General features: G+C 34.1%; 1 protein-coding gene across 5 annotated transcripts in view; it reads left to right on the top strand.

The window, feature by feature from the left end:
• Nucleotides 1–13,630, top strand: part of WDR7 (WD repeat domain 7) — a 371,052-nt gene that overhangs the window by 95,048 nt on the left and 262,374 nt on the right. For all 5 annotated transcript variants that reach the window (XM_055298166.2, XM_055298151.2, XM_063641394.1 and 2 more), the window contains 2 exons: nucleotides 8,466–9,235; nucleotides 10,778–10,866. In XM_055298166.2, coding sequence (XP_055154141.1) covers nucleotides 8,466–9,235; nucleotides 10,778–10,866 — 859 coding nt within the window. The remainder of the gene's footprint in view (nucleotides 1–8,465; nucleotides 9,236–10,777; nucleotides 10,867–13,630) is intronic.

Genomic DNA, 13,630 nt, shown 5'->3' with positions numbered 1-13,630 from the left:
TAGGCAGTCTTTATTTGGAAGATAGAAGGATTGATGCTAGGGAAGCTAACTGAGTCGTGTAAAGGTCTGTACAATGGAGGAACACTCCTGGTCTTGTTACTTTGGTAACTTGGCCCTTTGGGAAGAGTTGAAAATCAATCTCTTTTGTGCTGCTGTTGTGGAAGCTCTTAATATATTGATCTTCTAACCTCTTAATATATTAATACTATTTGGATATTATTATTTAGGCATTATCCAGTAAGACATGGTCTACAGAAATATCTTTGAAAGATATTTTATCAAAGGCATGACCGAAACATTTATACTTAATGGTTACAACTTACTGTAATTAAGTGATTTATATTTTATTTGTATCATATTAAATTATAATGTAATATCAAACCTTAAAACCTCAGTCAAATATCTCTATGCTTATTAACATACTTATTAATGAAAACACATGAAAAGTCAAATATCATGAAGTCCATGACTATATTGTCATTCACACCTACTCATGAAGTCTTATCTTGTCTAAAATAAAATATTTAAGATGAATAATAGTATATATTGTCTAATTCCAACATAAATGGATTCTCTGATGAAACTCACTTGTATTATCCTAACTCTTAAGGTTAAGTAACAGCAAAACAACAGCAGAGGGCACCAAATATCCATTTCGGTCTCCACAGTTTCTTGATATTTTCTAATTTTTGTGCCTCCCTTTTCACTCTCTGCCTTTCTCCTCCTTCCTTCCTTTCTTCCTTTTTTCTAGTACTTAAAATATTTAATATTGAAACATTAATATTGTGCACATTTTTTAGTAGATGATGAGGTTTTTCCCTTAGCTATTTAAAAATTACATCAAGACATCAATTTGTTTTTATTCAGTGACCCTTTTACATTTAACATGCATCAAAGTTTCAGAAATTCTTTTAAAAACTTTTATTCAATAAATATACTAAATCAAGAGTAAAATTATAAAATATTTAATTTATTTTTCCTGCCAAAATATTATTAGGCAATAAACCATTTTTCACATTTAGGAAATTTAAAATTATTTAGAACATGCAATGTAATACGGCTACATAATTTTGTAAAACAGCATACTAACACTCGTCAAGTGTTTTTTGTTTTCCATTTCAAGACTCAAAGTATTAATATCTATAGAACTGTGTGTATGTGTGTGTGTGTGTGTGTTAGATTTGTAATATTTCCTAGCCTTGTTCTTAATATCCTTAATCTATGCTTTCAAAGGAAATTCTGATTTTTTTTAAAATTATTAACTCTTCTGCTTTATACTTTAGCATGAAAATCAGCCTATGTCTGTAGTGCTTGCTGGTATAAATAAACTCTTTTTAATTAACAATAGGAACCATTTGATATCACTATAGATTGGACTCAGTGCTCATTCAAGATAAATAGTAAATTATTTTATAAGGTGTTTTAAAATCCTCTTGAAAACTGCAGTATTAAAAAATGATTCTGAAATAAGTCAGCTTTGAGTCAGGATCATTGAAGTGAATGGTGGAAGAGTACAATTATTGCCACTGTTTTACGTTTCTCTTCGTCACAGGATAAAATGAAATACACTGAAAATATAATTATAATACTGGTTTTAGGAAACAAAGCTTTCAGGTATTTCATCAGACATGATTTAACCCTAGAATATATTAAAATATTTAATGATAAACATTATAAATATATAATAATGATAAACAAGGATTCATCAACATTGTTCCTCTGCAGATGCTAAGTTATTGCTTTTTTGTTGCTGGAGGCTACTTTGTATGGGGGTGTGTGTGTGTGTGTGTGTGTGTGTGTGTATGTATGTGTGTGTGTGTCTGTGTGTTTATATGCCAAAAAATATCCATGCTTGAATACAGATTAATCTCATGAATCATAGTTCTGTTGTTTTCCTTGCGTTTTTACTTGACAATTTTACCTGCTACTCTTAACCTATAACTGCCACAGGTTCACTTTCAGCAATGAGGAAGCAATCCAATAATTTTTTTCTGTGGTTTTATTTCTGTAATGTTTTAAGTCAGATTCCTTATTTAAAACCTGAAATGGTTAGATCTGTATTTAAAGTTACAATTGACTTGGTTCTTACATTGAAAATGTCAAATATGTCTATCTTACTACCCTTCTAAGTAAGTGTGTGTAGGTGTATGTATTTTGCATTTATCGTTGAATCTTACTAGCAAATTTGAGATCTTTTCATTTGTATATGCCTTATAATTTAACTTTCCTTGTTGGCTTTCTTCATAAGGACAGAGGCTTTATTTTCTCCCAAGCATCTTGCACATAAAAGGCACTCCACAAATATTTGTTAAACTGAATTTAATCTTCTTCCATGATAATGTAAAGGTGAGTTTGTGAGCACACATTTCAAATGTTCTTAATAAAGGTAGCAGCAGAAGCATACTAAGCTTCCTGCTAGAGAATTTTCTGGATCCGATAGCTCATATTTGAAATTGTTAAGAATATAAACTCATTTGAATGAATTAGTGTGCTCTAGACACGAATATCTTATGATTAAGCCAAGAGACTTATGAGTTTGATAGATGTTTTAATTTCCCTATAGATAAGCTTAGTGTACTACATTACAATATCAGACATGTGGGTGATTAATTCTGCCATCTCCATGCTTTTAGCCAAAATATCCTCCCAACTTTGCTGCATACCTATATTTTGTTGTAACAAGACTTTGTTAGGTTAGTTAAATCTATTGTCAGGTATTACAAGTTATGCAGGACTTGGTGATACCAGAAATTATAGTTTATCTATAGGACTTGGAGGTTACTCATTTTCTCTCCTTTTCTTTAGTCTCCTCCTGTTGTCTTCTCATCTGTTTTTGTTCCTGTTTTTTCTTCTTTCTTTTTTTTAAACTCTTTCTTTTTCTGTGGATTGCTGTTAGCTATAGTTTTTGCTATAATGACACAATCAGTGCACTAAGAAGCTCTGATAAGAGGAATCACACACAATTGCATCCCGATATCATTGTCCCAGACACTAGATGACCCTTCAGCTGTCCATGCACATGGGCTGTCTGCTGGCACACCTCCCGGGAAGGGACAGAAACATTCGCAGATCTGCAGGGGCTGAAAGCGGGCATGTGGGGTTGACAGCAGATGAGAGAGCTTAAAGGGCTATCTTGAGGCTACCACTCTTGCCTCTTTTCTTCAAGTCACTCGTGCTGCTTCAATAATTTCTTTACCAAGCATGTTTGATTTTATATTCTTTGGTAGTAATCGTCTTTATCTTTATCCTAAAAGAATTTTGCAGATCTTTCCCAGAGAGGCAGCATCTGCCAAAGCACTGTGGTGGGCTCTTCTTTTACCTAATGTTGTTATTAGCTATTCCTTCATACCCAGTGTCAGGTCTGTCTACCTAATATTGATATATGATGATATTTTATCTTTTGCTGTGACATAACCAGCCGTAATACCTAGTCTGGTGCCTAGGCCATAACAACAGCTTTGTATGTGGTAGCTATCGTTATTAATAATCATTTTATATCAATATTATTTTAGATAAAATACTGTATGTAATTTTATGTAGTATTCACTCAAACTAGTGTTGGTAGGTAAAAAGCAGTAAGCATAGTGTCTGACATTACCCATTCAGCATTTGAAAAAGAAAATATAAAGCACAGTGCTACGAGAAATAAAAGGGTAATGTACACATTTTTCAGTCTGTCCTGTTTTCTACATGCTCAGTGCTATTGCATACTTTTATCTTCTCTCATCTGGATGGTTTCAGTTGCCTTCCATTTCACATTCATTACTGATCTTGCTCCCTTTAGCCAACATTGCTGGTAGATAAATGTTTATACAATTAAGTTTGATCATGTTACTACCCTCATTAAAGACTTTAGACAACAGTTCTCAAACTTTACTACGTAATCTGGGGTGCTCATTAGATTCTGACACGTTCCTAAAGATACTGGTTCAGGTCTGATATCAGGCCCAGGAAGCTGTATTTAACAAGCGCTCCTGATGATTCTGAGAAAAATACTGCTTTAGTGGCTCCCAAGCCTGCAGGATAAAGCCATGCCTTGCATTCTTCATCATGGACACTTGTGGTTTCAGCAGTATCCATCGTGTGATACTTCTGCCTTTGTCCTGTTTCACATCTGGCCATCGTTCTGCCAGGAGTGCTCTTTCATTTCTCATTACATCTTCCGTGCGGGTTTCCCGGCCACCCGAGATGGAGCTGGTACTTTCTCCATTGCGTCCCCTTCTTGTGCCTTGCCATCTCTCTTTATGGCACCATTCATCCAACATTATAATAACTTATGTATACATCATCATCTGTTTTGAGTTCCATGACTAGAAAAACCATTTCTGACTCATCTTGGTACCCTCAATACCCTGTGCAAACACAAGACATAAATAGGTGTTAGGCAACTGGGGGAATGAATGAATTAAATACGAGAATGAGATTCGGAAAGTCTTGATTTTTTTCTGCATTTGTAACTTTATGATTGTGTAGTGTAAATTTATCACATTATTTATGTATTTTAGGATGTTTAACTGTAGTATGGAAATATTTAGAGCAGAAGTTTACCCACAGGAAGTAGTGATAGATCTGCTTGAAAAATTTGTAAGTAATTTTCAGAAGAGAAGCCACTTGAAATACTTCTTGCAGGATGAGTAGAAGTATGTATGACTTGAGTGGCAGAAGAGAGATTCAGGAGGGAGCATGATTCTGGCATAAGCATATGGAGAAATACAAATGTCTGAAACTACTTGGTTCTGGAAAGTACAAGTGGTTTGATTTGGCAGAAGTTACAGGGATTGTGGTGAGAGATGAACTTGGAAGGGTAAGCAGCAGTATATCTTGGAGGATGTTTTGTGCTTTGCAGGTAAGTCTGGATTTTATCCTTGTGTTCAACAGAATGTTGAAGTCTCTTAAGCTAGAAAGAAACATGGTCAGATGGGAGGAAATTAAGACAGAAAAGAGACCAGTTAAGGGGATTCGTGGTAATTTTATGACAGAAGAGCTGATTGGCAATTTAAAATAATTTTCCTAAAAAAATTTTAAGGCTAGTCAAGTGAAGCAGTGGGAGTGGAGAAGGAACAAAGAAATCTGCAACTGGTTGTGACCAATTAGTTCTAAACAAACACCACTGCACTTGGACCAGCCAGTTTTATACAATTTTCATAATGGTCTTTGTTCATTCTGCTAGGTACTGTAATAGGTTGAAGACTATACAAGATGAGTAAGACATGATTAGTCCTTGATTTTGAAATGTTCCTGTAGAGTATAGGAAAATGCAAATATCTAGAACAACAAATTATATACATGTGGCAAAGACATACAAATATGTGATACATAGTAGACATAAAATGTTGTGGGAGTTGGATTCACTGTGGACTAACTTCCTTGGCAGAATTAGTCTCTTTCTCCCATGTCCCCCACCCCCAAATTTACTGGGGGACAATTGACAAATTGTCAATTGTGTATATCCTAGGTGTACAGTGTGATGATTTGATATACTTGTGGAATAATAGGGTGTCGATGGAAGAGAAGGGATTGGAGTGGAGTAAAGGAAGAGCATTTTGGGAAGGGGAATAAGTAAAAGGATTTATATTTGAGGGGCCATAGTTTTGGTACTAGGGCCTATTTGTTAAAGCTCGGAAGGTATTTGGTGTCAAACTGTAATGGACCTTGAAGATTGTGCTAAAGGAGTTCACATTTTATTCTAGAGCTTTATTTTCTAATTATTAAAATATATATTATATGATTATATACAATCTAAGAAATATATAACAATACAAACAAATTAAATTGTATATGATTATATACAATCTAAGAAATATATAGCAATACGAACAAAATGTTCTATAATTCCATCACAAGATTGTAATTACTATTAATATTTTCACACATTTCTTTCCAGTCACATATATATATGTGTGTGTGTGTGTGTGTGTGTGTGTGTGTGTATATATATATATATATATATATATATATATATACACACACACAATTTGGTCCAGGAAAGTACAAGTGGTTTGATTCGGCAGAACTTATAGGGATTGTGGTGAGAGATGAAATTGGAAGGGTAAGCAGCAGTATATCTTGGAGGATGTTTTGTGCTTTGTGTGTGTATATGTGTGTGTATATATATATATACACATTGTGTGTGTATATATATATATACACATTGTGTGTGTATATATACAGGTATATGTGTATATATATGTATATATGTGTATATATACAGGTATATGTGTATATATATGTATATATGTGTATATATATATGTATATTGTATTTCTGCATATGCTTCTGCCACACCACAACAGGAGGTGTATATACACGTATATACACACATATATAAGCAGTCTTTCTTGCCATGCTTATATATAATGTGTGTGTGTGTATGTATATATGTATATATACTTAAGCGTTAAATACGTGAAATTGGAACCATAACTGGTGTGTGTGCGTGCGTGTGCATGTACATGTGGATGTGTGTATAGTTTCATCTCACTTAAAATTGGACTATGGGTATTTTTCTACATGGTTAGATGTGCCCAGAAAAGATGATTTATAAATACTGCAATATTTATTACATTATATGGCTATGCATAAATTATTTACTAGTTTCCTTACTGTTAGATATTTAGGTGGTTTCCAACTTAAAATATTGGATACAGTTTCACTGAACATTTTTGAACATAAATCCTTGTCTGTATTTCTGACTGTTTAAGATAGGATCCTGGAAATAAATGTATTGGATCAAACAATATCAATCATAAAGGCTTATGAGGTATTTTGCCAAATTACTCTTTTAAAACTATTTAAATTCACGCCTGCAGTGTATGAGTTTGACTTTCTCTATACTGTTTTTAGTGTTTACTGTTTGCTAATAAGTTAATAAGATAAAACACTTATCTTGTAGTTATTTTAACTGTTATTTCCTTGACAACCAATTTGAGCAGGTTTTCCCTGTATTCACCCTTTATGTTTCTTTTACTGTCTTTGCTCTTCATAGTTTTTTTTCTTTTGGCAATAGTATTCTTATTGCTTTTAAGAAATATTTGTATCTATTACAACTCTTCGTTAGTCCTATTTCTGGAACATTTTATTCCTATTTTTAGTTGTCATTTAACATGTTTTTTATCGTAGTGAACTTTTAAGTATGTTTAGAAAGTCCATTCTCATCTCAAGATCAGATAGATATTCACCTATATTTTGATTTAGTTTTTAAGAATTTTGTATTGTCTGTTTTTCTTAATAATTCATGATAATGGAAATTTTTTGGTGGAGTGACATGATTAGATTTTTGCCTCAGAAAGAAGTCTGTGGTTCTGTAGTGGTCACACGTGTTGGAGTAAGAGACCAGGGACAGTGAAACCTGTCTTGAGGAGCAAAGATAAGTGGTCTGAATTTCTGTCGTGACAGTGGGATAGGAAGAAAACAGAATGATTTCCATCTGCTGAATCAGGAGGCCCAGCAGGTTTAGTGAGGGATGGAGATGAGAACGTTAAAATGTGAGGTAGGTACTGTGGGATATCCCAGTACAAGCCATTGGAGATACAGGATTGAAACTCCTTTAGGAGACTGGTCTGGCTGATGATGGAAATTAGAGAACGATCTACATATAGGTGATAGTTCCCATGTGGGGGGAAGAATGAGTTATCAGGGCAGCTGCCTGAGAGGGAGAGATTGACAGAGGTAGAAGACTTACCAGGAGGTACTCTCCAGGTAAGTCTTTATTACTCTCCAGGATGCTGGAGAGGTGGCTTCTTATTCTTTCTTTTAGTTCTTTCTTTGTTTCTTTTTCTTTCTATCTCAGGAAAAAATAACAATGTCATATACTGCAAAGACATTAAGGAAGAGAGGGACTGAGAATTTTCATTGGATTAGTCTACTACTTTCAGTAAATTTTGCTAAAAGGGACAGAAATTTGGCTAGAAGAGGAGAGAAATAGAAAAGGGAGCATGGTCAAAAGATAGCATTTTTTAAAGGATCTAAGTAGACTCTAATATGTTCTTTATTCAGAGAATGGAATCTTTGAATAGGGAGAGATTGAAGGTAAAATGGAAAAAGGAGGGATATGATGGTTGTAGCACCTTAAAGGATCAGGAGCCACGATAAACGGATTATTCCATCAGGTGGAACAGTAGTTTATTTTCAGAGACGGGATTTGCTCATAAATTATTGAAACAAATTTTAATCATTACTGTGAGTAAAAAGACTCCTTGCTTCAATAATAAACTATTATTTTCTTGGTTTTTAAACTAATTGGCAATTTTGTGATTGTTTCAGCATAAAGTTCTTCTAATTGTGTAAGGTGATATCTTTTACATGCTACTGATTGGCAAAGTTAGTATGTTACTTTTCATGATGTAGGTTCCTAGAAGGACAGCTTAATAAGCATGTTAATTCCTCTGATTATTTATTGTTTATTAATGAATATATGAAATTAAGCACTTTTAATTATAACTATCTTTTAAAAATATTTATTACAGGGAAATTTACCTAAATATTCTCATAACTCCCTGATGGTTCAAGCAATAAAGACAAACCTAACAGACCCGGACATACATGTGCTATTCTTTGATGTGGAAGCGTTGATTATTCAACTCCTGACTGAAGAAGCCTCTAGGCCGAATACTGCGCTTATTTCCCCAGAGAATTTGCAAAAAGCATCTGGCAGTTCAGACAAAGGGGGCTCTTTTTTAACTGGAAAACGAGCAGCAGTTCTCTTCCAACAAGTGAAAGAAACGATCAAAGAGAACATCAAGGAACATCTCCTTGATGATGAAGAGGAGGAGGAGGAGATAATGAGGCAGAGAAGGGAAGAAAGTGATCCTGAATATCGGTCCAGCAAATCAAAGCCATTGACCCTATTAGAATATAATTTAACTATGGACACTGCAAAGCTGTTTATGTCCTGCCTTCACGCCTGGGGTTTGAATGAAGTACTGGATGAAGTTTGCCTGGATCGCCTTGGAATGCTGAAACCCCACTGCACAGTATCGTTTGGCCTCTTGTCAAGAGGAGGCCATATGTCACTGATGCTGCCAGGTTATAATCAGCCTGCTTGTAAACTGTCACACGGGAAAACAGAAGTAGGAAGGAAGCTGCCAGCAACTGAGGGAGTAGGAAAGGGAACTTACGGAGTGTCCCGTGCCGTCACCACACAGCATCTCCTGTCTATCATTTCTTTGGCAAATACTTTAATGAGTATGACCAATGCAACTTTTATTGGTGATCATATGAAGAAGGGTCCTACCAGGTGTGACCATGATAGTTCGATTTTATTCTTAAGTTTCAAAAAAAGAAACCTGTTTTATTTCTTCATTGTTGATTACTCTTTTTTGGCTCTACACAATTTTATTATTTTAGTGTCATCTCAGTTGTTTCCCTTTTACATTTTAAAACACCAGTTTCAAAATACCCGGTTAAAACATAATAAAATTAAACAATTTTATATATACATTGGCATACTTAGATGTTATTCTTTAAAAATTTGGAATGAGGGAGTTGGTCGTACAGACTAGCTCTTGTAAATATAATTATAAAATTGTGTATGTACTTGAAGTTTGCCCTAATATTCAATTCAAAATATATATTTGAGGCTGGGCATGGTGGCTGACACTTGTAATCCCAGCACTTTGGGAGGCTGAGGCAGGAGGACCACTTGAAGCCAGGAGTTTGAGACCAGCTTGAGCAACATAGTGAGACCCTGCTTCTGCAAAAATAAAAATAAAAATAATTAGCTGGGCGTGGTGGTTACATGCATGTAGTCCTAGCTACTTGGGGGGCTGAGGTGGGAGGGTCTGGAAGTTGAGCCTGGAAGTTCGTGGCTGCAGTGAGCCACGATTGTGCCACTGTACTCCAGCCTAAGCAACAGAGTAAGACTCTGTCTGAAAAAAAAAAAAAAAATGTATATTTGGTTAAATGCTTCTTCTCATTGTAACTTATATGTAATTATTGACATGTTCAGAGATTTGGCTTCAGAATTTTGTGAGAAGTATAGTCAGAATTTTTCAACAGAGAAAGAAAAAGCTATTTAAAATGCAGGAGAATACTATTTTAATATTTCCAGAATACTTAGCCTCAATTTGTCTTTTTATGGAGGCAACTTTTTATTATACTTTATTGAGCGTTTACCATATGAAGAATTAAAAACAATTCTAACAAATACTATATAGCATTACTTTTTGTCAGTCTCTGTTGTAAGTACTTTACAAAAACTAATTTGTTAGTTCCCTTAACCCTATAAGGTATGTACTTTTATTATCCCTTTATTACAGAGAACAAAACTGAGACACAGAGAGATGATGTAACATGCCCAAGGTAACATAGCTAGTAAGTGTAGTAAGTGGTAGTGTCAGAATTCACAACTGAGACAGTCTGCCTCTATAGTCCAAGATTTCTTAATGCCTAAAGACTGTTTTTAGGTTTTTGGGTTGAATGTTTTTAATCTATCTTTCTATGAATTCACTTGGATTAATGCTGTGGAGTAGACTGAAATCTCAGCATCTGAATATTGAAAAACAAAGGGTTAAGTATGATGTTAGAAAATATTTCTTAAACTAGTGTAAAGCACAAATTGTACATGTCAGATTTTTACTTGCTAATCATTTACTCATTTGAAATGGAAAACGTTAATAGGTCCAAACCAAAAAAAAATCTTTCTGGAGTGGTGAATTGAAAATGTTCTATATATGTTTCTTTTGTGATTCGTTTAGAAGTAGAAAATTTTTTATTTTAAATAGTTCTGGAAATATGACAGTGTCAAAATATATCTTGTATTTTTTTCTTCTTTTTTAAGGCCACCTAGACCAAGCACCCCAGACCTTTCTAAGGCAAGGGGTTCCCCTCCAACTTCCAGTAATATTGTGCAAGGACAGATTAAACAAGGTAAAATTAAATCTTATTAAGTAATTGACATGACATTTCAGCTCTAGAAACTGAGGAGGCATAGCTAATGTATAATCATAATATTTGTTTGTCTTGGATTGTTAAAAGAGAGAAAAGTTGTTATATTCCAGATGTAAATATGGATAATTAAGATGTCAGTTAAGAATAAATCAGATTTATTTAGAAAGTGATAAATGAGCATATTTCAAATAATTTTATTATACTGTCTTTGGCCTAATTTTTATGCATTAGGGGCACCTTAACTTGACAACAGTAGTGTTTTAATTGTGTGTTTCTTGAGTTTAAAAGTTATACCTATTTTAAACTACATTTAGAAATGCTGAAGTTCATAGTTCCATCATATAACTAATCTCCTGCCATTTTCCCATAGTTCATGTGTTGTGATTCATAAATGGAAATCCTTGTTAAGCTATTCTTTTTATCTTTTTATTTAAGTCATTATATACCTTAACTTTCACCTATGGCTTTGTTTTTCATTAGGAGGTAGAAGAAAGGTTGAGTTTCTCTTCCTTTACTAATAATTCCTACATATTCCTGAGTATAATTAATTAGTATACTTAGATGTATCCGCATATATCTTTTCTATTCCTATTAAGACTGACAAATGAGCTAATCAAGAGAGTTGGGGAGTTATGTCTACTTAGAGAACTTTCCTTTAGACAGAGTTAATACTGACTCTTCACAGAATGTGATAGAGAAAAGTAAAGAAGTAAGCAACAGATGGGTTGATGCAGGTTCTGCTTATAAATGGTGGCATACTGGCATTTTTCTCCCTACTTTTTTTTAAGTTTGAAAGAGTCAAACAGTAGTTTTACAAGGTTTGTTAAACAATAGACCCCCAACTTTATATCTGTAGTTTTCCTCTTCCACAGGACAAGTACTTTTATCTCTCTTAGCTGATTTGAGACTTAACTTTAACATCCTTAAATGGTGTGCTTGATTTTCAGCGTTAGGCACTGTCAGATGGTTCTCATTATGGAAGATAAACTCCCACACTTTCTATGCCATTTCCTTCCATCATTTCCAACCCCACACGGTCACTCTTCTCATTTCCCTGACCTCTAATTAAAGTTATAGGATCATTATGTAATAGTTTATATTAAGCTATATAAAAGTTTTATAATAGTTTTGGTTAGATAACTTTTTTATGCTTGCATGTGTGAAATATAATATACAAACAGAAACATGCACAAAACAAATGTACAGTGATTTTTAGAAGCAGAACACCCTTGTAACTATGTCCTTGGCAAGGATTAGAGTATTGCCAGCACTTCGGAAGCATCCTGCTTGTTCCTTCCCAGTCATTATACCTTTCCCTCCTAGAGGTAATCACCATCTTGACTTTTGTGAAGCCACTTCTTTTCTTTCTTTTACAGTTATACCACCTAAGTTTAAATTTCTAAACTCTATTGTTTAATTTTGCCTATCTTTTGAGTTTTATATAAATTTAGTCAATTAAACTATATATTCTTTTGTGCTTGTCTTTTGTGACATTTATCAGTGTTGTTGCATTTGACTATAGTTTGTTCATTTTCATTGCTGTGTAGTATTCTGTTGAATGAATAGATCACAGTTTATTCTCTTTTTTTGGTCATTAGACATTTGGATTGTGTCCAGTATTTGGTGTTCATAAATGATTCTGCTATGAGCATCCTTGTATTTTAAACTTAGTGTATATTATAAGCATTTCTGTTTTGTATATAACTGAAATTGGAAATTTCTGAATATCTTCAGCTTTGGTAGGTAATGTTAAAGTGTTTTCCTAAGTGTGAGACTGATATACATTCATCACAATGGCTAAAGTGAAAAGGAGAAAATATTAAGTGTTGACTAGGATATGGAGCAATGAGAACTCTTATATACAACTGATGAGGTACCCTAGCCAACACCTAATATTTTCCGTCTTTTTCACTTTAGCCATTTTGATATGTGTATAATAGTCTCTCGTCTTTAATTTGCATTCCTTTACTACTGTTCAAACACATTTTATATGTTGATTACTCATTTCTATATCTTCTTTTGTGAAGTAAATATTCAACTCTTACATATTTTTCTATTAGGAGACCCACACTGGGGTGCAGTGGCACAATCACAACTCACTGCAGCCTCCACCTGCCAGGCTCAAGCAATCCTCCCACCTCTGCCTCCTGAGCAAGTGGGACTATAGGTGCACACCACCATCCTGACTAATTTTTTCTATTTTTAGTAGAGATGGGGTTTTGCCATTCTGCTCAGGCTGGTCTTGAACTCCTGAGCTCAGGCAATTCACCCACTTTGGCCTCCCAAAGTGCTGGAATTACAGGCATCAGCCATTGCATCTGGCCAATAAAATTTCTTTATAGATGATAGTATGTTTCTGGGCTGTTTGATTCCATTGATTGGTTTGTCTAGCCTTGTGTCTTAATTACTGTTGCTCTTAATGAGACTTGATATTCAGTAGATGAAATCTTACCACCTTATTCTTTTTAAAGTGTGTCTTGGCTTTTTTTGTCCCTTTGAATTTCAATATAAATTTTAGAATCAGTTTCTCAATTGCCTCAAAAACCTGTTGTGATTTTAGTTGCAGTTATATTTAGATAAGTTCAGAGATAATTAATATCTTTATGGGATTTACTCATTATACATCAACTTGATATGTCTGCATTTATTTAGGTGTTATCATAACTCATGGTTTTATGTGTAGAGGTTTTATATGTAGTTTAGATACATAACACGTATCTAAATATTGGATTTGGATATTGGT

Source organism: Symphalangus syndactylus, chromosome 1 (genome assembly GCF_028878055.3).
Source record: "Symphalangus syndactylus isolate Jambi chromosome 1, NHGRI_mSymSyn1-v2.1_pri, whole genome shotgun sequence".
NCBI classification, from domain to species: domain Eukaryota; kingdom Metazoa; phylum Chordata; class Mammalia; order Primates; family Hylobatidae; genus Symphalangus; species Symphalangus syndactylus.
This window is presented reverse-complemented; position numbering and strand designations above follow the sequence as displayed.